A 26,449-nucleotide genomic window follows, 5' to 3' on the forward strand; every position below is an offset into this window, starting at 1 on the left:
GGGATTATCTAATAAACAAGCAATCCCTGAATATGTTGTGGCTGTCAAACAGTCACGAGACATGCTACCGCGGGAACTCGAGCATATTTTTTGAACATGCCAAACACTCAAGCACTAGAGCTTGCTTAACACCTTATCCGAGCACGTTCACTCATTGCTACTCCTCATTCAAGGTAGAGACGTGGTTGGATGCTCACTTGGCTATATTGTTGAATCTCCAAAATATTTTTAAATAGAATGACCTTGGAAAAATATATAGCATTGAAAAAAATGGGATTTCAACTTCTGAAGAGACTTGTTAACTTTTATATAATTCAGTTAAAAAATATATATATTTAAACTGAGGCTTCAGTATGAGAATTTACAAATCATAATTATTCTTGAGAGCAAATGCAAGAAACATTTCAAATGGTTCTGGGTCAAGTGTTAAAGAGTATTTATGGCAAATATATTATTAAAAGGAAATGTAAAATTGTTGAAAAAATTCTGAGAGAATTTTATTACATGACCTTTTACATTTTACAATTGACCTTGTTCGTTGTTACATTATTGAAACCAAGTTAAGGACATAGCAACCAAGAGAGAATAAGGAGCATTCAGTCTACAAATATACGTAAAAAATATGTATAAATGTATTAATTAAGTTAATCAACCAATCACATATAGAACAATATAACAACAAATACAAAAGGAGGGATCAGGTCAGACACAGATATATGTTAGCCAAGTACTATTTGATAAAGTAAAGTGCCTAGTGCTCGAAAATAAGCGTGGGAAGCATCTACACTGTGTCCCTGTTATAAGACACAGTACCAACTCAAATGATCATTGCTCAGTGGCAACATAATGGCGTATAACAATATTTATCTGGAGTGCTTACCCATCATGAAGTGTAGTGCCGAACCTGTGTCTCGCCGCTACCAACGTGCGTTTCGCTGCTCTTTTTCAAGGTGTGGTGATGTCATGTGTGAGGGCTGGTGTTTAAATAGCCAGTCTCTCATCGGCGCATGTCTCCGGATCTGCACGCCGGTAGTTGCATCACTTCCGGCGGGGAGGAGTAACACTGCGTGTCAGCCGCATGTCGTGATGACATCACTGGAACGCAAGTGTCATCCAAAATTGCCATCAGCGATGCTCCGGTCAATGCAGCAGAAGACATGCGCACAGAGGACCCGGTGCGCTAGTAGGAGGTGTCAAGAGCCGCAGTGTACTACATAACAAAAAGCTGGAGGACAGATGAGTGCATGTACCAATGTATTAATACAATTAATTGACCATACGTTCAGTGTATATAAAGAGAAGTGATATATAAGTGCATAGTTAAATACTCCATGTATACATCAGTAAAGATATACATAAATAATGCAGTGACATAATAAATGTGATACAATATATAATATATAAACAAAGATCCATATAACACAGTAAATAACAATAAATATAAACAGATAATTTAGTGCATGATGAGTAATAAACAAATTATTGAAAATAATAATGGTAGACATAATAATACAAAAATAAATCATAAATAAAAATCTCTATATATATAATATATATAATATATGATAAATAATAAACATAAATAAATAATAAGTAATGATAAAATATATAATACACAATATATATTATACAACATACACAATATGTATATATACACACTACTGAAAACAAAAAAGCAAAAAAACAAAAAAAAAATAAAACAATAAATAATCATGTGATCCCCTTTATCCTCCAAATTCCAGTTCATAGAAAAGGCTGCAACAGTGACACCTCCAAAATAATTCTCCGGCCACAGTATGTTATGCCAGTTCGCACATCAAAGGGATAATGTTAATCAACAGAACGATACTAGAAAATTAAAACATAACAATTAAAATCAACCATCAAAACACATAACAAAAGAAAATTTAAAAACCAAAACCAAGACTGGGATGTAGCGTCACATACCTATAAAAATGAACTGAAGCTCAATTGTTCATTGAGGCCTGTCGGTGTCACGGTATTTAAAATTGTGATCCACCGACATTCCCTTTGAGCCAAAATACGTTTGGTGTCGTCACCCCTGATGCCTACACGAATTTTGTCGATCCCCCAAGCTTTAAAGCCCTCTGGATTATAGTTGTGTTTGAGATGGAAATGTTTCAGAATTGGTTTCAACAAAGAAACATCCTCCATGTGACGCGCAGCCACAATGTCCCTTACATGTTCGCGTATACGAATACGCAACTCTCTTGATGTCAAGCCTATATAAATTTAATTACAGGGACATATAGCGTAGTATACCACATTAGGCTACGTTCAGATTAGCGCTGCACGCCGCTGCGTCGGCGACGCAACGCACGACGCACAAAAAACGTGTGCAAACGCACGCAAAAATGCTGCGTTTTGCGACGCGTGCGTCGTTTTTTGACGAAAATTGGACGCAAGAAAAATGCAACTTGTTGCATTTTCTTGCGTCCGACACTAGCGTCAAAAACGACGCACGTGTCGGAAAACGCAACAAGAAAAACGCATGCGTCCCCCATGTTAAACATAGGGGCGCATGACGCGTGCGTCGCCGCTGCGTCGCCCGACGCAGCGTCGGGAAACGCTAATCTGAACGTAGCCTTAGTGGTACTACAGGTAATGTGATCTCTAATTGTATACTCTTTTTGGCCGTCAGATGACATGGATGTAGCACGTCTTAGATTCCTGCATGCCAAGCAATTCCCAGAAGGGAAAAAGCCTGTTCTTGGATTACCAGCTCCGAAAAAATTAGATTTTTTCTGTACATAGTGGCTTTTGACTATCATATCCTTGAGGTTCCTACTCCTTCGTGCAGTCATCAGTGGGTGTAGTGGGAGGCATTCCTGCAGGATAGGATGTCTTCAATATTGGCCAATGTCGATTTAGTACCAGTAGTGGTAGTAGTAGTAGTGTCCCATCTATGATTGAACATGGAGATATATCTTAATTCACCGTCATTTCACAATGACACTCCCCTCTCTCTCGGTATCAATAACTCATCTCTCTGCGTTCTTTTCGCTCTTAAGTAACCCCTCTTAATATTTTTTTTACTATACCCCCTTTGGGAAAATCTTCCCCAAGGTCCACCGCTTGCCTCTCAAAGGCTGTGTCGGTGGTACAAATGATAAGGACATAGATGATATAAGATTCATGGCTTGCAGAATAAAATGATAAATAAAAAATGTGATCAATAGAATATTAGTCAGATTTTAAAAAATGTACAAGATAAAATTATGCAGTGTCTTCTAGTATATATACATCCTGTTATAAAATCTAAACAAGAGTTCAGAAACCAAATTATATGAGAGGTGGGAGCACTGGTTACAATATCAAAACAAACAATACGATGCACAGTGGATCTTATCTCCTTTTAGGCTCCATCAACACAGAATTTTTCACAGCCCCTTTTCACTCACTATTTGTGAAAAAAAAAGGTACTTGAAATTTAAACAAAAATTCAAATCTAGAACATTTTGCCGTTAGAAAAAAATGGCAGAAACCCAAAAAGGAAACAAAAGTATGAAAAAACCCCCCACAAAAAATGTTTTGGTTTCATTTCATATTATGGATATTAATTAATTAATAACTGAGCTACTGAATTTCACATTAAAGAAAATTTTTTAGGCTGGGTTCACACTGCAATAGTGTGACCCGTTTAATGGACTACGTTACACCGCGGCATAACGCGGTGTAACGTAGTCCGTTAACGCCGCCATTACTTTCAATGGCGGATGCATCGCTAGCGCACGCCCACAATGGGCGTTCGCTAGCGATGTGCCGTCATTGAGTGACGGACCCGAGACACGGGCTGCAGCGTTTCCGGGTCTGTCACTGCTAGCGCACTGATAGCGCAGATGGAGCTAGCAGATGCTCTATCTGCACTAGCGCTGTGCAAACGTCGGCACTTGCATTAGTGCAGTTCGTTTAACGGATGTGTTGATCGGACTGCACTAACGCAGTGTGAACTTAGCCTTAGGTGTTGAGTTTTATTAGTCTAGAGCAGTGGTCCCCCAACTCCAGTCCTCGTGGCCTCCTACACATCATGTTTTCAGAATTTCTTTAGTATTACACAGGTGATGCAATTATCAAACCATCAGAAATTTAAATAAATTCAGCTACACAGACCACAGGTCTACACAACAGTTATACCCAAGCACCACCTTCTCTAATTGCACATGTCCTCATTTTTTATCATCTCCATTCTGTGCAGACCAACGTGATCACTTATTTTTGCAACTGGATAAAGCCCTCAATCAGTAATAGTGCAGACATAATGCCATCAAAATAATTGTTCCAATCAAAGTTCCTCACAGTCAGACCTCCAACTGTGCCAATAGCTCTCAAACTCTGCCAAAGTTATCAAGGCTTTACCTACAGCATCCTCTGTTTAGCACAGTCTAAACAGTTGTGATGAGAGATAATTAAATCTTGTAAAATTCAAATTTGCAAGTTTCATTAAAATATTGGCAAAAAATGTGCTTCACAGCAAATAGATTTGCCAAAAATCCATATGTAACATTCTGAGTAGGGTTGAGCGAAACGGATCGTTCATTTTCAAAAGTCGCCGACTTTTGGCAAAGTCGGGTTTCATGAAACCCGACCCGATCCCTGTGTGGGGTCGGCCATGCGATACGCGACTTTCGCGCCAAAGTCGCGTTTCGTATGACGCGCTTGGCGCGATTTTTTCAGCCAATGAAGGAGCGTGGGCAGAGTGATGACATAGGTCTTAGGGGCGTGGACGCCTATCGTCATCTTGTCGCTTGTGCGCTGTAGCGATTTGAAATGTGTAACACCAGCTTCTCTGTTCAGGGACGGAGGAGAGAGAGAGAGAGAGAGAGAGAGAGAGAGGGAGAGGGAGAGGGAGAGGGAGAAGGAGAAGAGAAAAAAAAAAAATATATATATATATATATTCCCATTGATTTTGCATTGGGTTTCGTGTTTCGGTCGATCTCCGACTTTTCGCCATAATCGGCCGATTTCACTCGACTCGACTTTAGAGATAGTCGGGTTTTGCAAAACCTGACTCGACCCTAAAAAAGTCAAGGTCGCTCAACCCTAATTCTGAGGTCTCCTCGGAATTTATCCAACCCATTGGAAGTCCTTTATCACAAACACAACCTTAAAAATGTCAAAGTGACCTCAACATAGAAACAGATAATAACCCCTAAGTACCCAACAGTCCATTAATTAAATAAATGGTCTAAAATTATCTCTGTTAGTGATCTGTGATCAGCAGAACAGCTCTATGCAGAATACTGCCTAAAGGCCAAGTTCATACTGTCAGTATTTTGTCATTATTTCACATCAGTAATTGAAAGCCAAAACCAGGAGTAGGTGAAAATCCAGAAGTGGTGACATGTTTCTATTATATTTTTCCTCTAATTGTTCCACTCCTGATTTTGGCTTACAAATACTGATGTAAAATACTGATCATACTGATAGTGTGACTCTATCCTTAATCTGGCATTGTTGCTGTCATCATCCTGCTTTGACTGAGACATGTGATATGCCATATATTTCATAATGCCTCGTGTTTCCTCCCTACTAACATGTTTTCTGACTTTAAAGGAGGCCAATTGTGTCCGTGCATTTGGTAGTGCTCCTGCTCAGACGGCTGATACCAAAGGAGGTATTTCTGTTGCCTTTAGTGACTCACATTCTTGCATATTTGTAACTGTTATTTGGAGTTATGTATTTTCTTTTACATTACCCTATCCATAGCCACTTTATATTTCACAATGTATTTTGTCTAGAACTATAATTACATTCTGACAATCTTTCAATCCCAAAAAGATGTGAAAAGAAAAGCTAGTATGCACACGGACAGAAAGGAAAATGTGGCTGCAGGCTGCAGTATAGGTGTCGTGTGTACAGTTATCAAATTGGACTAGTAAAACAGGTTTGAAAAAACCATGTATAAAAAAATATAATAAAAAAATCTGTTTTTTTACAAAATGTAACCCAAAATGGATGAAATAAGAAATTCTAGGTAGGGACTTGTCCAAAAAGCCAGCATCTGCAACGGAACACAGATAATATTTGACTAGTATAAGTGATCTTAAAAAAATGTTTGTGACATGCACGCTTTGTGTAATAGATAGTCACATTTATATTTTGGGATTTTGACAATTTTTTTCTGTATTTTTTTTTTTAAACTATTAAAATACTTTATTATTTATTATAATAAACTCAGTATAGTCATTTGTGAATAACAAGCACACTGTGTCTGACACTGATTTCAGATTTCTTTTCTTTGGTGCTTGCTGCTGCTTTCTAATGCATTAAGAATGAAGAAAATATGTGTAATTTGATTTAAATGCAGTAGGACAAATGTTAACGACACCATATCGCTGATCCATCACATTGCGTTTGGCTTGGCTACTGGCACCTTTGCTTTCTCCCTGTTCCCCTATTAATTCAGTCTCTATTATTCACAGACTTCTATACTCATCTTTCTCAGTGGTGCAGCTGTACAAAACATTACTGTCTGGAGTATTTTTCCAAAGTTTTAGGGCTTTATCATAGTACTTCTATTGGTGAGCTGTAAGGTCTGATGTCTTTTTACTATCCTAAATCATCCTAAAATGACTGCTGCATTCCCTGGCTTGGCTTTTATACAGGCTATGCTAATCCCTCCAATTTGGCTGTGCTATACCATGTCCTATAAAAGCTGCAAGGCATCAAATCCATGTGTTTACGCCTGAAGTCATTTAAGCCTCCTGTGAATAATTTGTGGGCGATTTGTGGAGCGCCCCCAGACACAGGGCCACGCGTTCTCGGTACCAGGCCTTTCTGCTTCGGTTCTGGAGCTGTCACGGTGGCTAGACCCAGTCCGCGACCCTGCTAAGGGGCGTCTAATAAAGGTGGTACAGTCTGTCAGGGATTTGTGACGCCACCTGTGGTGTTCGGTCAGGGTGACCGACGCTGCTGTGGGGTCCGCTGGGGTGATGGAATGGCAGCTGGATGGTATACCTTCCCACAGGTGAAGTATGTCCCCAGGGCTTCCCAGTAAGGTGGATGGTGATGGTGTGAGGTGCAGTCAATAACGAGGACACAAGGTTGCAGTCTCTTTACCTCTTTACTGAAGACTTCAGGATCCGCAATCCAGAGCATGCTTAACAGGGCTATCTGAGACCGGCCGGTCCGATGGGCACTTCCAGAATTCCCTTTACAGGTGGAAATCGTTGCCTACCAATAGCGCCCAAGTGTTGTAGTGCTACCCTGCTGAGCATTTGGAATAGTCCTCACAACTTCTGTTCTCGTTCGTTCGTTCTTTCTAATGTGTTCCAGATGTTTCTAGTTCAACGTCCCCCAGGTATGTTATGGCTAGGACGCACCCGTATGACGGGAAGGCCTGGAGGTCTTCCGGGACCCTAGAGATGCCCCTCTCCCACTGTTGCCCCCTATGTCTTCGTAGGTGTTTAGGTGAGACAGCCAACCTATAATTAACTGTCCTGCGGAGTTTGAAGTAAGGCGTAGAGTCAGTTACTCCCTCGGTGTTCCGGCCACCGGCTACGCGCCTCAGTAGGATGTTGCCTCGGTCTCACGGGCTCTCCTTTGTGCTTGATCTCGTTTCTCACTGTCTCACAATATCCTTCGCTTCGTGTCTCTTTCTTAGGATACCGCCGCGGGGTGTGCAGGCGCAGTTCCGTAACGTTCTATTCTGGTCGCTAGGCACCTGCCAGGTTCCCACGCCTGACAGGGACCCCCCTGTGTCTTCTCCCTGCAACACCCCCTGCCACGGGATGTTGCCTGAATCCAACCCAGTCAGCTTCTGACTAACTTTCTATCCAACCCCTAGTTTTACCAGTGTGAGGAGGGGCCCAATAAATAAAGCCTTTTGCTCCCCCTAGTGGCCGGAGTGTGAAGTGTTATGTGTGCTGGTGATACCTGGTCAGTAGAATTCCTTCAGTGCCATCAGACGTACCATCACTCCCCTTAGTGGCAGAGTGTCATACTGCAACGACCAGATATCTGGGGCGCTGCACTTGCACAAATCAAATGTCAAATTGTTTGAATTTGTTTGGACTTGCGAATTTCATAAAGTTTTACATGAATTTGATTTGCATCGAATTGATTTACTCTGACCTCTAGCCCTTTCACGACATGCGCCGTACTATTACTGCACATGCCGTGTCACCCCCTTTGATGTGGGCTCCGGCGGTGAGCCCACATCAAAGTCGCGACATATCAGCTGTTTTGTACAGCTGACATGTGCGCGCAATAGCGGCGGGTGAAATCGCTATTCACCCGCCGCAATTAACCTGTTAAATGCCGCTGTCAAACTCAGACAGCGGCATTTAACTGGCGCTTCCGGCCGGTCGGCCGGAAATGATGTCATCGCCGACCCCCGTCACATGATCGGGGGTCGGCGATGCATCAGGAAGGTAACCATAGAGGTCCTTGAGACCTCTATGGTTACTGATGCCGGCCTGCTGTGAGCGCCCCCCTGTGGTCGGCGCTCACAGCACACCTGCATTTCAGCTACATAGCAGCGATCATCAGATTGCTGCTATGTAGCAGAGCCGATCAGGCTATGCCAGCTTCTAGCCTCCCATGGAGGATATTGAAGCATGGCACAAGTAAAAAAAAAGTTTTTAAAAATATGAAAAAAATATAAAAAATATAAAAGTTTAAATCACCCCCCTTTTGCCCCATCCTAAATAAAACAATAATAAAAAAAAACCTACACGTATTTGGTATCGTCGCGTTCAGAATCGCCCGATCTATCAATAAAAAAAAGCATTAACCTGATTGCTAAACAGCGTAGCGAGAAAAAAATCCGAAACACCAGAATTACGTTTTTTTGGTCGCCATGACATTGCATTAAAATGCAATAACGGGCGATCAAAAGAACATATCTGCACCAAAATGGTATCATTAAAAACGTCAGCTCGGCACACAAAAAATAAGCCCTCACCCGACCCCAGATCACGAAAAATGGAGACGCTTCGGGTGTCGGAAAATGACACTTTTTTTTTTTAAGCAAAGTTTTGAATTTTTTTTCACCACTTGGATAAAAAATAACCTAGACATGTTAGATGTCTATAAACTCGTAATGACCTAGAAAATCACAATGGCAGGTTAGTTTTAGCATTTAATGAACCTAGCAAAAAAGCCAAACAAAAAACCATTGTGGGATTGCACTTTTTTTGCAATTTCACCACACTTGGAATTTTTTCCCCGTTTTCTAGTAAAAGACATGGTAAAACCAATGGTATCGTTCAAAAGTACAACTCGTCCCGCAAAAAAATAAGCCCTCACATGACCATATTGACGAAAAATTAAAAAAGTTATGGCTCTGGGAAGGAGGGAAGTGAAAAATGAAAACGCAAAAACGAAAAAGGGCCGCGACTTGAAGGGGCTAGTTGTGATTGGTTTCATTTTCTAATGATTGCAATTAAATCCAATTAACTTTTATAAAGTGTGGTGACAAATATTTTTAGCGGGAAGATCATCTTTACTGGCTCAGCTATTTTTGTTGTCACGAATATGGAGGCTCCTGGTGGAAAGTGACATAGTTAAATTAAATAGAGACTTGATACTTAGTATTTCGATATTTCTACAGTCTTAATTGTGTGGCAGCCACATTGTACAAACACAAGGACAAGAAGCATTTACACATCTTTTTACTTTACCAAAGATTCTCATCACTTAATGACTCAGTGTTGTAGCCTGTAATGTATGAATTTCTAACATGTGTTCCCAGGATAGGGATTAGTGTGTTAGTAAATCAGTCTTTGTGTAGATGACATCTGACTATTGGAGATAGCACTCTAAGTGTTTATTTTACGATATGCACTTATGTGCAAAGATGGTTTTAATGTCACAAAGTAATACAGTTTTAAACAAAAATGTGAAAAGTCTACTTTAGAAAAGCAAGTTTCATGAGGATAAAGTCTGATCTACTATGAGTTGTATAAATGACATACAATAATCCATAGTTAATGGGTTGTGGGATTAAAGCTCTACAAGGTGCAAAGTCATTAGCTCACAAAGAATAATGTCTGCAATCATTGCACAATCTTAAAATTATAGCTCTGGACAAAAAAAGAAATTGTACAAAATATAAAATAAAGAGTTAAGTGCCCACATTGGCTGTTATTTCAGTAAAACTTTGGGCAAAAATCCTGAAATGTTCACACTGCGGCGCATTATTCACAGAGTTGGGAAGGATTAAAGTTCTTTGTTCTAGTAGCAAAATGTACACATAAGTATGTTTCAATGATTACATAAAATTATTTGTAAATTAGCTCTCATTTTTTTTCATTAAGAATTTACGTGAGAAATGAATCTAATTTACAGCATAGCACAATGCCAGCTCATTTCCATTATTTCCTTCACTCCACTTCATTTAGCATTTTTTTTCTTCGGTATATCAGGTCTTTTACAGCTAGAATCGGGCTGTGATAAAATATACTTTTTCGTTCCCCAAATAGATTTGAGGAATGGGGTGTACTCGGATTCTACTTTGTGATGCTGAGCAGATGGTTTACATCAAAGTCATTGTGTAAACTTGCAGTCTATTTTTTTTTATAGTGGATGTATTCTTTACAGGGGATTTCACATTATAAGCATTCAAGTATTAAGAAATTACACAACTTTCTAATATGTTTTATGTTACAATTTAATTTTTTTTTAAATTAAATAAACGTAAGCAATCGTTAAATAGAACAGATAGTACCTATTGAATTAAACTAAGACAGGATAAAGAGGATATGGATGAAAGGAAGGGCTATCAGTAGACATTTTTAAAATAAGCAATGATTGACCAATTCCTGAGGTCGGCTGTTCCACAGATTAATAAAGCCCATAGTTAAAAAAAAAAAAAAAAGAAGAGGATTGGATATCTCAAGAAAGTGACCCTATTTTTCTCCTTCATTTATGGGCAGATTTTAGATGGAACAGCGTTTTGCAGCATTTTTATATAGGCCTTATATATTTGTACAAGCTAGGGCCTATTCAAATGAGTAGATGATCATTTGCATGCGTCCAGCTCATCTTTCACCAGAATTGTGTAGCGTAAATGGGTTGAACGGCCTAAAGATGTACAAAAACGCTGATTCAGCAAAAATAATTAGCATTGCTCTATTTTTACTTGTACAATGTAAATGGAAATTGGTTGCTCGTTAGGCAACTCATTAACATTTTTTTCAATGCCTTTTCCGCTCCTACTCTTCCAATGGTCTGACAGTGTGAATGAACGCATCATGTTCAATTATCACACATAACAATTTATTACACGATTCTTGATAGGTGTAAATTTAAGTCTGCCATTGAGTGCAGAAAATTTAGTCTGAACGTATTGTCGATCGCTTGGATGATTTTCTACTTGTGTAAATGGGCCTAAAATCACATTCCTCCATAAATGTCTCTGATGAAGGCTAAATAAAAGTACTTCTTCAATTTGTGTTTCACAACAAAGATCCTCTATGTCCCTATCTATATTCTTGCTCTTTTTTGTTCACAAGCTAGAAGCTGACATATAACTAGGATATACAGGTCCTTCTCAAAAAATTAGCATATAGTGTTAAATTTCATTATTTACCATAATGTAATGATTACAATTAAACTTTCATATATTATAGATTCATTATCCACCAACTGAAATTTGTCAGGTCTTTTATTGTTTTAATACTGATGATTTTGGCATACAACTCCTGATAACCCAAAAAACCTGTCTCAATAAATTAGCATATCAAGAAAAGGTTCTCTAAACGACCTATTACCCTAATCTTCTGAATCAACTAATTAACTCTTAACACATGCAAAAGATACCTGAGGCTTTTATAAACTCCCTGCCTGGTTCATTACTCAAAACCCCCATCATGGGTAAGACTAGCGACCTGACAGATGTCAAGAAGGCCATCATTGACACCCTCAAGCAAGAGGGTAAGACCCAGAAAGAAATTTCTCAACAAATAGGCTGTTCCCAGAGTGCTGTATCAAGGCACCTCAATGGTAAGTCTGTTGGAAGGAAACAATGTGGCAGAAAACGCTGTACAACGAGAAGAGGAGACCGGACCCTGAGGAAGATTGTGGAGAAGGACCGATTCCAGACCTTGGGGAACCTGAGGAAGCAGTGGACTGAGTCTGGTGTGGAAACATCCAGAGCCACCGTGCACAGGCGTGTGCAGGAAATGGGCTACAGGTGCCGCATTCCCCAGGTAAAGCCACTTTTGAACCATAAACAGCGGCAGAGGCGCCTGACCTGGGCTACAGAGAAGCAGCACTGGACTGTTGCTAAGTGGTCCCAAGTACTTTTTTCTGATGAAAGCAAATTTTGCATGTCATTCGGAAATCAAGGTGCCAGAGTCTGGAGGAAGACTGGGGAGAAGGAAATGCCAAAATGCCTGAAGTCCAGTGTCAAGTACCCACAGTCAGTGATGGTGTGGGGTGCCATGTCAGCTGCTGGTGTTGGTCCACTGTGTTTCATCAAGGGCAGGGTCAATGCAGCTAGCTATCAGGAGATTTTGGAGCACTTCATGCTTCCATCGGCTGAAATGCTTTATGGAGATGAAGATTTCATTTTTCAGCACGACCTGGCACCTGCTCACAGTGCCAAAACCACTGGTAAATGGTTTACTGACCATGGTATTACTGTGCTCAATTGGCCTGCCAACTCTCCTGACCTGAACCCCATAGAGAATCTGTGGGATATTGTGAAGAGAAAGTTGAGAGACGCAAGACCCAACACTCTGGATGAGCTTAAGGCCGCTATTGAAGCATCCTGGGCCTCCATAACATCTCAGCAGTGTCACAGGCTGATTGCCTCCATGCCACGCCGCATTGAAGCAGTCATTTCTGCCAAAGGATTCCCGACCAAGTATTGAGTGCATAACTGAACATTATTATTTGATGGTTTTTTTGTTTGTTATTAAAAAACACTTTTATTTGATTGGATGGGTGAAATATGCTAATTTATTGAGACAGGTTTTTTGGGTTATCAGGAGTTGTATGCCAAAATCAACAGTATTAAAACAATAAAAGACCTGACAAATTTCAGTTGGTGGATAATGAATCTATAATATATGAAAGTTTAATTGTAATCATTACATTATGGTAAATAATGAAATTTAACACTATATGCTAATTTTTTGAGAAGGACCTGTATTATCAATGTCCAGACATGTGGCGAGTGATCCACCCAATGATCAATAATACAAAGTGATATGGCCTCTATTGAAGACTGTGGACTGAATGGTTGGATCAATAATATAGTCATAGACAATCTTATTTACAATACTACAGCCTTGAAGAGGACGTGTTACTTGCCATGAACATGTAATGTTACATGGTCTGAATGCTACAATTCTCCTAAATCTGGTGGTGTTGTGTTGTGTTTTTTTTTTTGGTTCATGTTCTTTATCTAATCCCACCCAGGACAACATCTGCAAAGAGTTTGTATGTTCTCTCCGTGTTTGCGTGGGTTTCCTCCGGGCACTCCGGTTTCCTCCCACATTTCAAAGACATACTGATAGGGATTCTAGATTGTGAGCCCCATCGGGGACAGTGATGATAATGTGTGCAACCTGTAAAGCGCTGCGGAATATGTTAGCGCTATATAAAAATAAAGATTATTATTATTATTATTATCGTTCCTGAGATATGGCCATTAAAAGTTTAGTCTTTTGAACTGAGGAAACATGTTCCTCAACTCTTATCTGTGGGATCACACTTCATTGGCTAGCAATCCTAGATTTATATTCAAGGAAGGAGTCATATCTCAGGAATGGAGATGCACAGGAATGAAAAAAAAAACCCTGCCAGATTCAGAAGAACAGCATTTAGACCAGATACAACAATTATAGGTTAATGGCAAGTCCTCTTTGATAGATTACATGTAAAGGATGATATTACTGCATTTTCTCCATTTTGATTTAAATACAAAAAATACCAGCAGAATCATTTTTTCAACATTTTACCATTAGACTATTCCGGATCATCTAATTGTTATAGTGTTTTCCATTGTTCCGGGTTTTAATGAGATTCATTCTACGTTTGTACAGAACATTTCATACACATGCTGCATGAGGTCATGATCACTATCACAGTTTCTGTTCACAGGGTCCTGGTTGCATCAGAACTGGAGCCGACATCTGCTAGGACAGTTTACCCATGCTTTGATGAACCTGCACTTAAAGCAACTTTTACAACCAGAATTGTGCACAATTCAAGCTTTGTGGCTTTATCCAACATGCCAGCTATAGGTATGTCCATCGTGTTATTGTTATGTTCAATGTTTTACATTTCGGCACCATTGAGATTGAATGATAAAGGTGAATGATTGAAACAATGCCTTGTTTGTTATATAATGGTTTAAGCTTGAAACTTTAAAACTTTATTTCACTAAAATGCGAAACCTTCATGAGTGAAATGAAGCCATTCCGCACCACACTTTATCAGGTACATGTCACTGGGCTACTAGTGGTTCTGCAGGCATAATACATTACATAGATTTATTTTCAACTGCACATCTGCTATTTGTCCTTTTTTTCATAAAAAGAAAACCACTGGCTACCACCAACCCTTTCCATGCATTTACCTGCAGACAGGAAGGTCACTAAGGGGTTAAAACCTCACCTAGAGGAGCATAATTTACCCATGTATAAAAGTTCATATTTTGGATTCTGTACCTGGAGTAAATTCGGGTCTACTGAACTACATTTGTTACATTCTGAATATAAACTGTTACGGGGGTTGTCTGGGACTAACATAGTGATGACTTATATGTAGGACAAACTGCATGGACTATACCACTGAAGTTCTCAACAGGGGGACAGAAACACATTTCACAGTTATTGATGATGATTAGACATCTCTTGCTGAAAAGTTCTAATTAAGGAAGACACATTTATCCTCTCTGACTTTAAACTTCTAACATATCAGAAAATGGAGAGCCAAGAGTCCATAAAGCTATGATAAAATAACAATTCAAGATAATTCAAGTACAGATGATCTATGCCATTGGCTGATCTAAAAAGATGAAATAATATATATTTTGGACCAGTTCCTTTAACATGTGATGTAATCATGAATACTGACTTAATAGCATATGTTAGTTTAGAGAATAGACAATACACAGTTACTGTATATTCATGTGTCTCTGGTATAACGCATTACTCAAGTACAGTGTGACCTATTTGTTGCTGCAGTAGCCTGCCGGCTTTTCACTATGACTTTTTCATTGAAATAACATGTCGTATGGAAAGTCTACCATGGAAAGTCTACTTCTAAAGCAGATAGATGAAGCTGCAACCCATAATGAGGTCCTGGTTATGGGGGACTTTAACTACCCGGATATTAACTGGGAAACAGAAACCTGTGAAACCCATAAAGGCAACAGGTTTCTGCTAATAACCAAGAAAAATTATCTTTCACAATTGGTGCAGAATCCAACCAGAGGAGCAGCACTTTTAGACCTAATACTATCTAATAGACCTGACAGAATAACAAATCTGCAGGTGGTTGGGCATTTAGGAAATAGCGACCACAATATTGTGCAGTTTCACCTGTCTTTCACTAGGGGGACTTGTCAGGGAGTCACAAAAACATTGAACTTTAGGAAGGCAAAGTTTGACCAGCTTAGAGATGCCCTTAATCTGGTAGACTGGGACAATATCCTCAGAAATGAGAATACAGATAATAAATGGGAAATGTTTAAGAACATCCTAAATAGGCAGTGTAAGCGGTTTATACCTTGTGGGAATAAAAGGACTAGAAATAGGAAAAACCCAATGTGGCTAAACAAAGAAGTAAGACAGGCAATTAACAGTAAAAAGAAAGCATTTGCACTACTAAAGCAGGATGGCACCATTGAAGCTCTAAAAAACTATAGGGAGAAAAATACTTTATCTAAAAAACTAATTAAAGCTGCCAAAAAGGAAACAGAGAAGCACATTGCTAAGGAGAGTAAAACTAATCCCAAACTGTTCTTCAACTATATCAATAGTAAAAGAATAAAAACTGAAAATGTAGGCCCCTTAAAAAATAGTGAGGAAAGAATGGTTGTAGATGACGAGGAAAAAGCTAACATATTAAACACCTTCTTCTCCACGGTATTCACGGTGGAAAATGAAATGCTAGGTGAAATCCCAAGAAACAATGAAAACCCTATATTAAGGGTCACCAATCTAACCCAAGAAGAGGTGCGAAACCGGCTAAATAAGATTAAAATAGATAAATCTCCGGGTCCGGATGGCATACACCCACGAGTACTAAGAGAACTAAGTAATGTAATAGATAAACCATTATTTCTTATTTTTAGTGACTCTATAGCGACAGGGTCTGTTCCGCAGGACTGGCGCATAGCAAATGTGGTGCCAATATTCAAAAAGGGCTCTAAAAGTGAACCTGGAAATTATAGGCCAGTAAGTCTAACCTCTATTGTTGGTAAAATATTTGAAGGGTTTCTGAGGGATGTTATTCTGGATTATCTCAATGAGAATAACTGTTTAACTCCATATCAGCATGGGTTTATGAGAAATCGCTCCTGTCAAACCAATCTAATCAGTTTTTATGAAGAGGTAAGCTATAGGCTGGACCACGGTGAGTCATTGGACGTGGTATATCTCGATTTTTCCAAAGCGTTTGATACCGTGCCGCACAAGAGGTTGGTACACAAAATGAGAATGCTTGGTCTGGGGGAAAATGTGTGTAAATGGGTTAGTAACTGGCTTAGTGATAGAAAGCAGAGAGTGGTTATAAATGGTATAGTCTCTAACTGGGTCGCTGTGACCAGTGGGGTACCGCAGGGGTCAGTATTGGGACCTGTTCTCTTCAACATATTCATTAATGATCTGGTAGAAGGTTTACACAGTAAAATATCGATATTTGCAGATGATACAAAACTATGTAAAGCAGTTAATACAAGAGAAGATAGTATTCTGCTACAGATGGATCTGGATAAGTTGGAAACTTGGGCTGAAAGGTGGCAGATGAGGTTTAACAATGATAAATGTAAGGTTATACACATGGGAAGAGGGAATCAATATCACCATTACACACTGAATGGGAAACCACTGGGTAAATCTGACAGGGAGAAGGACTTGGGGATCCTAGTTAATGATAAACTTACCTGGAGCAGCCAGTGCCAGGCAGCAGCTGCCAAGGCAAACAGGATCATGGGGTGCATTAAAAGAGGTCTGGATACACATGATGAGAGCATTATACTGCCTCTGTACAAATCCCTAGTTAGACCGCACATGGAGTACTGTGTCCAGTTTTGGGCACCGGTGCTCAGGAAGGATATAATGGAACTAGAGAGAGTACAAAGGAGGGCAACAAAATTAATAAAGGGGATGGGAGAACTACAATACCCAGATAGATTAGCGAAATTAGGATTATTTAGTCTAGAAAAAAGACGACTGAGGGGCGATCTAATAACCATGTATAAGTATATAAGGGGACAATACAAATATCTCGCTGAGGATCTGTTTATACCAAGGAAGGTGACGGGCACAAGGGGGCATTCTTTGCGTCTGGAGGAGAGAAGGTTTTTCCACCAACATAGAAGAGGATTCTTTACTGTTAGGGCAGTGAGAATCTGGAATTGCTTGCCTGAGGAGGTGGTGATGGCGAACTCAGTCGAGGGGTTCAAGAGAGGCCTGGATGTCTTCCTGGAGCAGAACAATATTGTATCATACAATTATTAGGTTCTGTAGAAGGAGGAAGATCTGGGTATTTATTATAATGGAATATAGGCTGAACTGGATGGACAAATGTCTTTTTTCGGCCTTACTAACTATGTTACTATGTTACTATGTTACTATGTATGTGTGTTTTTCAATTATTGTCTACAATAAAATTGTTATTTTATCTTAGCTTTATTGACTCTTGGTTCTCCATTTTTTTTATGTAATTTGAGTCGCTATGCCTATGACTCTTGATATATTTTATCGATATGTTAATCTGGAAGAAATGAAGGACATTTTTGACATTTTTACTCTATTAGCTTATTTGTAAGAAAAAGAAGGAAAAATTCACCGTCCCCACAACAGGCAGAATTGGCATTGGTTTTAGCTGGTATTGTGATGCTGAACTGATTGGGATTGATATCAGAGCACAGAATAATAAAATGCAGTGTGAAATCTGACAATCAAAATGCTGGCAAAAAAGAATAAAGAGGAGGATGACCAGTCTGGATATAAGGCCATCATGTTTAAGAGAAGAGCAGAGTGTGACCGTCAGGTGGACGGGTGAAGGGATTACCCAGATTTCTGTATTAATAATAAAATGTGGATAGATCAGTACTCAAGTCAAAATTATTATTATTATTATTATTTATTATTATAGCGCCATTTATTCCATGGCACTTTACATGTGAGGAGGGGTATACATAATAAAAACAAGTACAATATTCTTAAACAATACAAGTCACAACTGGTACAGGAGGAGAGAGGACCCTGCCCGCGAAGGCTCACAATCTACAAGGGATGGGTGAGGATACAGTAGGCGAGGGTAGAGTTGGTCATGTAGCGGTTTGGTCTATCGGTGGTCACTGCAAGTTGTAGGCTTGTCTGAAGAGGTGGGTCTTTTTGAAGGTTTCGATGGTAGGCAAGAGTTTTATATGTTGTGGTAGAGGGTTCCAGTGTATGGGGGATACGCAAGATAAATCTTGTATGCGATTGTGGGAAGAGGAGATAAGAGGGGAATTAAAATTAGAACCAAACAAAATCTAACTAAACTAAAATAGCATAAATGATGGCAGAAGTCATGTTTTTTTTACTGAGCACATTGAGTGAACATTACAGTATTGTGTAGGTACAAGAGAACCCATGAATTCAGCAACATGTAAATCCCTTTATCAGCAAACACCTCCACCAAACAGGTACTTGTTTCTATATTTTCTCTAGCTGCTGCCGAAAGGGAAGATGTCAATGGAACAAAATGGACTGTTACGACATTTAACACTACGCTGAAAATGTCAACCTATATCACTGCTTTTGTCGTATGCGACTTTGATTATGTCAGGACAACTGAAAGAGGCAATGAGGTACAAATAATTTACTTAGCCACTTAATAAAGCTTTTAGCAGCTCGGATAAGATGAGAATATTCTCGCATGCGGATGATTCTAAAATAGTAACCTTTCAGGATAATGTCTGTTTAATCACTGTGATACTTAATGAAGTAACACTTCATACATTAATTCGCACTCCTGATCACCAGTGTGATACTTTACATCTCAGCCCGTGAACACTTTTATGTACAGCGTAAAGATTGATATCATGTAGCATCTAAACACAATCTCTTCAGATACGTAAGAGAAGCTCTCTTACGTATGTGAACAGAGGATATTAAGATCATACATGATATTAATCATTTGCAAATACATTGTGCTCTTAAACTAATCTTGACTTTCCTTCTTTAGTCAAATCTGTATCCAAAATTATGGTTTCCTGTTAATTTACATATCCCCTCCGTTGTATCAGACGCTTTCACTTGGTCATTTTGGTCATTAGCTCCAACATTTTACATTTTATGCTAGTTTTTATTGTTTTTAGTTCATACAGATGTTTTGACCCATTCACACTGCATTAAACCGCTCATGACTTTTTTCTTTTTAAAAACAGTACCACACCTGTCCTCAGGTCGTGTATGGTATTGAATTTTGCAGGAGCTAAGCTGTCACACCAGAAACAGTGCAGACAGGTGTGGCACCGAATCTGAAATAAAGCATGCATGTTTTCATTATCCAGGACAGAATCTTTAGGGGACATTCACACTTGACATATCTGGTTCAAATTTGTTACAAGAAGTAATCCACAGTGAATCTGCAGTAAATGGTGAATACTGTATTTCAATGTGGATTGCACTGCATAAATGCTGCTGTCCTTTAGGCCAGTTTCACACATCCATTTGTTTTCAGTATGGAAAAAAAACGGTACCGGAGATATCCGTGTCCGTGTGTGTAATACAGCGCTTTGCGAAAGTATTCGGCTTCCTGGAAGTTTTCAACCTTTTCCCACATATAATGCTTCAAACATAAAGATACCAAATGTAAATTTTTGGTGAAGAATCAACAACAAGTGGAACACAATTGTCAAGTTGAACGAAATGTATTGGTTATTTTACATTTTTGTGGAAATTCAAAAACTGAAAAGTAGGGAATGCAATTTTATTTGGCCCCTTTACTTTTAGTGCAGCAAACTCACTCCAGAAGTTCATTGTGGATCTCTGAATGATCCAATGTTGTCCTAAATGCCTAATGATGATAAATATAATCCACCTGTGTGTAATCAAGTCTCCGTATAAATGCACCTGCTCTGTGATAGTCTCAGGGTTCGGTTTGAAGCACAGAGAGCATCATGAAGCTGGTCAAAGCTGGGCAAAGCGCCAGAATTGCCCTTTTCTGGGCAACTGTGGGCTGCTATTTTTAGGCTGGAGGGGGGTCTATATCAATGGCCCTTTACCAGCCAGAGAATACCAGCCCCCAGCTGTGAGCTTTAGCAAGGCTGGTTGTATTTATTTAAATAATTTAAAAAAACAGCGTGGGGACTCCTCTATTCTTGATAACCAAACTTGCTGAAGCTGACAGTTGAGGTTGCAGCCCCCAGCTGTGAGTTTTGCCTGACTGGTTATAGAAAATAGGGGGAACCCACGCCGAGTTTTTCATTCATTTCTTTAGTTATAGTGCAGGTGGCGGTTGAGGAATACCCCCATCATCCGCTCCTGCTGTCACTCTTCTTACACTCATCATTCTCCCATGCTCACACTGATCGCCGGCAGAGCAGGGGAGAATGATGAGAGCCGTATTCAGCACCTGCTGCCATGGAACAGCGCTTACTGTAGCGCTTCTTCCCCGCTGCCGATGCATGTCACACAGATGACATCAATGTTTGTTCACCACGTGCACGTGTGCGGGATGTATTGTGGCCCGTGCTGACAATAACAAACGGACATGTCAGCTTGTTTTGCCCACGGACACACGATCCGTGGAAACATACTGGCATGTGCACAGACCGATTCACTTGAACGGGTCTACGTGTGTTAGTGTCTCCGGTACTTGTGAATACTGTCACCACACGTACCGGAAACAAGGACGTGTGAAAGAGGCCTTAAAGGGCTATCCAACCATAAAAAAGTGACAAATTAACAAATAAACACTGCTTGCTTCTCCTCCTTCCCCACGCACTCTGCAATCCAGCACCGAAGCTCCAGCGGTGCGCTTCATGCATGTGTACAAGCATTTTGCACAGGACCTATGAAAACACAGACTCGGTGCCCTGCTGGAACGTCTGTGCTGGATCACCGGGCAAGTAGACGTGAGTTTATTTTATTTAGTTTTTCATCACATCTGAAGAAATTTTCTATATTTTTTTAAGGCTGGATAACCTCTTTAGGTGCAGGTGTAGAAGACCTAGCTTGCAGATAGAAATCATCCATAATGAAGTGATTTCTCTAGATCTAGTGGTATTGGCACATACAGACATATATTGACCCATACATATATGGACCGCAATGCGCAGATTGACTGCGTGTCTCCTGACATGAACCTACAACATTATATGTGTCTATGAGACTGTAAGTTTGGGTCAGGAGGCCAGGCGTCAATGCAGCCATTGGGATCCACATAAAGACCATGAAATACACTCCCGGTCTATAAGTCATTGATGTTACAACCTCAGTGCCTACTGTGAACTCGCTAATCTGACCCCCTGCCTTTGATAGATGGGGCCAGGTTAGCAAGCTGACAGCAAGCGCTGAGGTTCGTCCGCTCCCACCCATCAGACTGATAAGCGCTGATTACCATAGTGGTGTATAAAGATCATATGTAGTCGTATGCCTGACCGAAGGGGCACATACGATGGATTGCTAGGGTCTTAATTAGAAAGTACGTAACGAGTTGGCAGCTGTTTAATAAGGGGAAACCTGATGATACAATAGGTTTCCTTTACCTGTTACAATATTTCCTAAACATGTCTGCCTAGTAAATGATTTCTGTGTTTTTGGTATAGTTTGTGCTGGAAGTTGACTTTAGTTGTAAGGTGAAGCAATAAAAAGGAGCATATTCTGGAGGGCATAGAGACAAAGCAGAGGAAGGGTACATGCATCAAAGGAATGGAAACATTCATGACAGTTCAGCAGAGAGTAGAATGTTAAGAGCTGCAATCAGAAGATTTCTGGAGCACGACTTTAAATAACATAGTAATAAAATTTCACATAAAACAGCCCTGTGGAAAGCAGATGTTGATTGTTATGTTGTAAATTACCGTAAAAAGCCTGAATATGTTATTATATCAGAATTAGTTTTACTTCTGAATAGTATGTTGCTATTCTAATTATACTGAGCTTGAGTTCTAAGACCATTATGTGTAGCCATTAAGGTGTAAATAGAGATTGTTTCTTATTAGTTGGAGTCTGCTCTTGTCTTTTGTCTATGGCTTTTGTAAGAAGTCGCTCCCTTGTTCTCATTTCTATATATGTTCCCGGCTTGATTATTGCTCGGAAGTTTGTAATTGTATAAAGACATTTTCAATGAATAAAGTAAACACCAGCCATGGGGCATAATGTCTCTTCCCTTATTCCTCCTTACCGCATCCAAGAGTGTGTTCTTAAGGAAAAAGAAGATACCAAGATTCACGCTAACAGCATATGATGATATGATGCTTAAAGAGAAGCTATCATCAGAAAATGACTTGTTTAACCCCTTCATGACCCAGACTATTTTGACCTTATTGACCTGGCCATTTTTTGCAATTCTGACCAGTGTCCCTTTATGAGGTAATAACTCAGAAACGCTTCAATGGATCCTAGCGATTCTGAGACTGTTTTTTCGTGACATATTGGGCTTCATGTTAGTAGTAAATTTAGGTCAACAATTTTTGTGTTTATTTGTGAAAAAATCAGAAATTTGGAGAAAATTTAGAAAATTTTGCAATTTTCAAATTTTGAATTTTTATTCTGTTAAACCAGAGAGTTATGTGACACAAAATAGTTAATAAATAACATTTCCCACATGTCTACTTTGCATCACCACAAATTTGGAAACAACATTTTTTTTCTTAGGAAGTTATAAAGGGTTAAAAGTTGATCAGTGATTTCTCATTTTTACAACAAAATTTACAAAACCATTTTTTTAGGGACCACCTCACATTTGAAGTCAGTTTGAGGGGTCAATATGGCTGAAAATACCCAAAAGTGACACCATTCTAAAAACTGCACCCCTCAAGCTGATCAAAACCACATTCATGAAGTTTATTAACCCTTCAGGTGTTTCACAGCAGCAGAAGCAACATGGAAGGAAAAAATGAACATTTAACTTCTTAGTCACAAAAATGATCTTTTAGCAACAATTTTTTTATTTTTCCAAGGGTAAAAGGAGAAAGTGGTCCCCAAAAGTTGTTGTCCAATTTGTACTGATTACCACTGTTTGGGCGCACAATAGAGCTCGGAAGGGAAGGAGCGTCATTTGACTTTTTGAATGAAAAATTAGCTCCAATTGTTAGCAGACACCATGAAGTTCATAGTGAGCACTTTGAACCTCCAGGTGCTTCACAAATTGATCCGTAAAAATGAAAAAAGTACTTTTTTTTGCAAAGATTTTCGTTTAGCCTCAATTTTTTCATTTTCACATGGGCAACAGGTTAAATGGATCCTAATATTTGTTGGGAAATTTCTCCTGAGTACACCGATACCTCACATGTGGTCATAAACCACTATTTGGGCACATGGCAGGGCTCGGAAGGAAAGGAGCGCCATTTGACTTTTTAAATGGAAAATTAGCTCCAATCGTTAGCGGACACCATGTCGTGTATGGAGAGCCCCTGTGTGACTAAACATTGGAGCTCCCCCACAAGTTACACCATTTTGGAAACTAGACCTCCCAAGGAACTTATCTTGATGCATAGTGAGCACTTTGAACCCGCAGGTGCTTCATAAATTGATCCGTAAATATGAAAAAGTATTTTTTTTTCACAAAAATTTTATTTTAGCCTCAATTTTTTCATTTTCACATGGGAAACAGGATAAAATGGATCCTAAAATTTGTTGGGCAATTTCTCCTGAGTACACCAATACCTAATATGTGGGGGTAAACCTCTCTTTGGGGGCACAGCAGAGCTCAGAAGGGAAGGAGCGCCATTTGACTTTTTGAATGGAAAATTAGTTCCAATCATTAGCGGACACCATGTCGTGTATGGAGAGCCCCTGATGTGCCTAAACATTGGAGCTGCCCCACAAGTGACCCCATTTTGGCAACTAGACCCCCAAGGAACTTATCTAGATGTGTGGTGAGCATTTTGAACCCCCAAGTGCTTCACAGAAGTTTATAATGCAGAGCCGTGAAAATAAAAAATCATTTTTTTCTTCAAAAAAGCCCACAATTATTTATTTTCACAAGGGTAACAGGAGAAATTGGACCCCAAAAGTTGCTGTCCAGTTTTTCCTGAGTAAGCTAGTACACCATATGTGGGGGGAACCTCTATTTGGGTGCATGGCAGAGCTCGGAAGGGAAGTAATGAGGTTTTGGAATGCAGGCTTTGATGTACTGCAGTGCGCATGCGCCGGGCCTCTCTGACCTTTCCCAGTGCCTGCGCACTGCGGTACTTTGCTCTGCCCTCAACAGGGCAGACAAATTACACCTGCGCTGGAGCTGCAGCGTGAAGACAAGAAGAGGACGTCATCTGATGAAGATGAGAGGCGCCGGACCGAACCAACAGCGGAAACGCCCCTGGGTGAATATAATCTAACCTCTTTTTCTCATCTTGTAGGATACATCGGGGGATTATCTACAGCATTACAGAATGCTGTAGATAAGCCCCTGATTTGGGTGTGACAGGTTCCCTTTAAAGTCTACAAAGTCCTAGTGGCCAGTGTGAAAATTACAAGACTGTGATGTGTAAAAAAAAACCTTTTCAACTTTTATGAGTCCAAGAGGATGAGATTTATGTTCTTATTTGCATCACTGCATAACTGCTCGCTACTGGACACACACTGATCAAATGTTATACCACCAGTACAATGGAAAGGGTGTAAATGTCTCTTATGTCCATGTAATAAATTCTTTGGGATCCACATAAAGGTGGTTGCAAGCAGCCAGAATTGTATCATTTACATTTTATGATTTTTTTTTATTACTTTTGTCTCAGAAAAAAGGGGCTCCAACTTTTACAAAGATATATGATGAAATTAATCTGCACAGAGAATTGTGTTTAGTGTGGATAATTGAAGAGAAGATTAGGATTGCACTGAAACCTTCATTTTAATTTTTTAAAGTCCTGGCCTTCAATTTTTTAATCACTTTCTTAGAAATTAGTTGATTGCTTTATTTATTTCTTACTGATTTTGTACAACTTGTTGAGCTGTGTTATGAATATAATAATGTGTGCTTTGTTTCCCACGATTTAATCATTTTTTTCTTATGTTGTCTTAGATACGGGTTTGGGCACGTAAGGAAGTAATCAAGAAAGGATATGCTAATTTTTCTTTGGATATCGTGGGGCCAATTCTTTCTTTTATGGAGGATCTATTAAATGTAACATATCCTTTACAAAAAACAGGTGTGCTGTGTCCTCACTTTAGATTTTGCCTTATTATATAACATTAAAGATTTTCCATTTCATTTAAAGTGCGTCGGATTGATGCTGCCCCAGTGGGGCTGCACTGTGTGGACCTCCTGTCACTGAGATATGGGTAAGGGACCCAGGACTAGGCATGTACTTAGGCTGATGATGAGACATTTGTGATTGTGGGTTGTTCCACGGATCTATATGCGTGATCCTGGAGGATCTCCTTATCCTATTCACTTATATAGCACATGGCACTTTACTTTTTATATATCTTGCAGTGTTAGGCGGCCACACGGTTTTGGTCTCGCTGAGCATGTTCTTCCTTCCTGTTGACGTATCATGTAATTTTTGTTGATTGATGTATTCTGTAATAAATTTATATATATTTTTGTACTATTTTGGATCTGCACTCCATTTTTTCTGAGTATGATGTATGCACATCCACATGTAAGCAGAGGCTTGCCAGTCACTATCAGCAGGAGAAGTCGCCGGGGACCCGCCTGTACGACTAGTCAGCCACGCACCTCGCATGCTGGTGACTATTAAAAGTCTGTTTTCTTTGAAGCGCCGCAGCATTTCAGAGTCAAACATACTTGACTGTGATCGCACCGCCAGTGGCATACACCCTGCCCACGGTTTAGGCAGCATGGATCGCCTGACAGGTTCCCTGTAGCCTTGATATAGGTAGCTAATTGTCTAGCATTAACATCTGTGATAGTAACCTACTCTCTCCAGATGAGTTTGTCAATCAGGACACCTATAATGAGAGCGTTACACCAATATAGTACAAGAACTGGCACGGGCTGACCCATATTCTACTCTTAGGGAGGATGAGTTGAACCCTAGTGTGTCGAAAATGAGGAAAATGTAAGTGGAAGTGCCTGGGGGAAACCTAGAAAGTCCATTATAAGGAATGAAGTACTGTATGTCTTC

The 26,449-nt window shown here is 39.7% G+C and overlaps 1 protein-coding gene across 2 annotated transcripts in view; it reads left to right on the forward strand.

Moving 5' to 3' along the window:
- Positions 1-26,449, forward strand: part of LVRN (laeverin) — a 200,058-nt gene that overhangs the window by 54,299 nt on the left and 119,310 nt on the right. For both annotated transcript variants that reach the window (XM_069753189.1, XM_069753199.1), the window contains exons 2-4: positions 14,074-14,216; positions 18,861-19,000; positions 25,381-25,507. In XM_069753189.1, coding sequence (XP_069609290.1) covers positions 14,074-14,216; positions 18,861-19,000; positions 25,381-25,507 — 410 coding nt within the window. The remainder of the gene's footprint in view (positions 1-14,073; positions 14,217-18,860; positions 19,001-25,380; positions 25,508-26,449) is intronic.

Source organism: Ranitomeya imitator, chromosome 1 (assembly GCF_032444005.1).
Source record: "Ranitomeya imitator isolate aRanImi1 chromosome 1, aRanImi1.pri, whole genome shotgun sequence".
Lineage (NCBI taxonomy): Eukaryota > Metazoa > Chordata > Amphibia > Anura > Dendrobatidae > Ranitomeya > Ranitomeya imitator.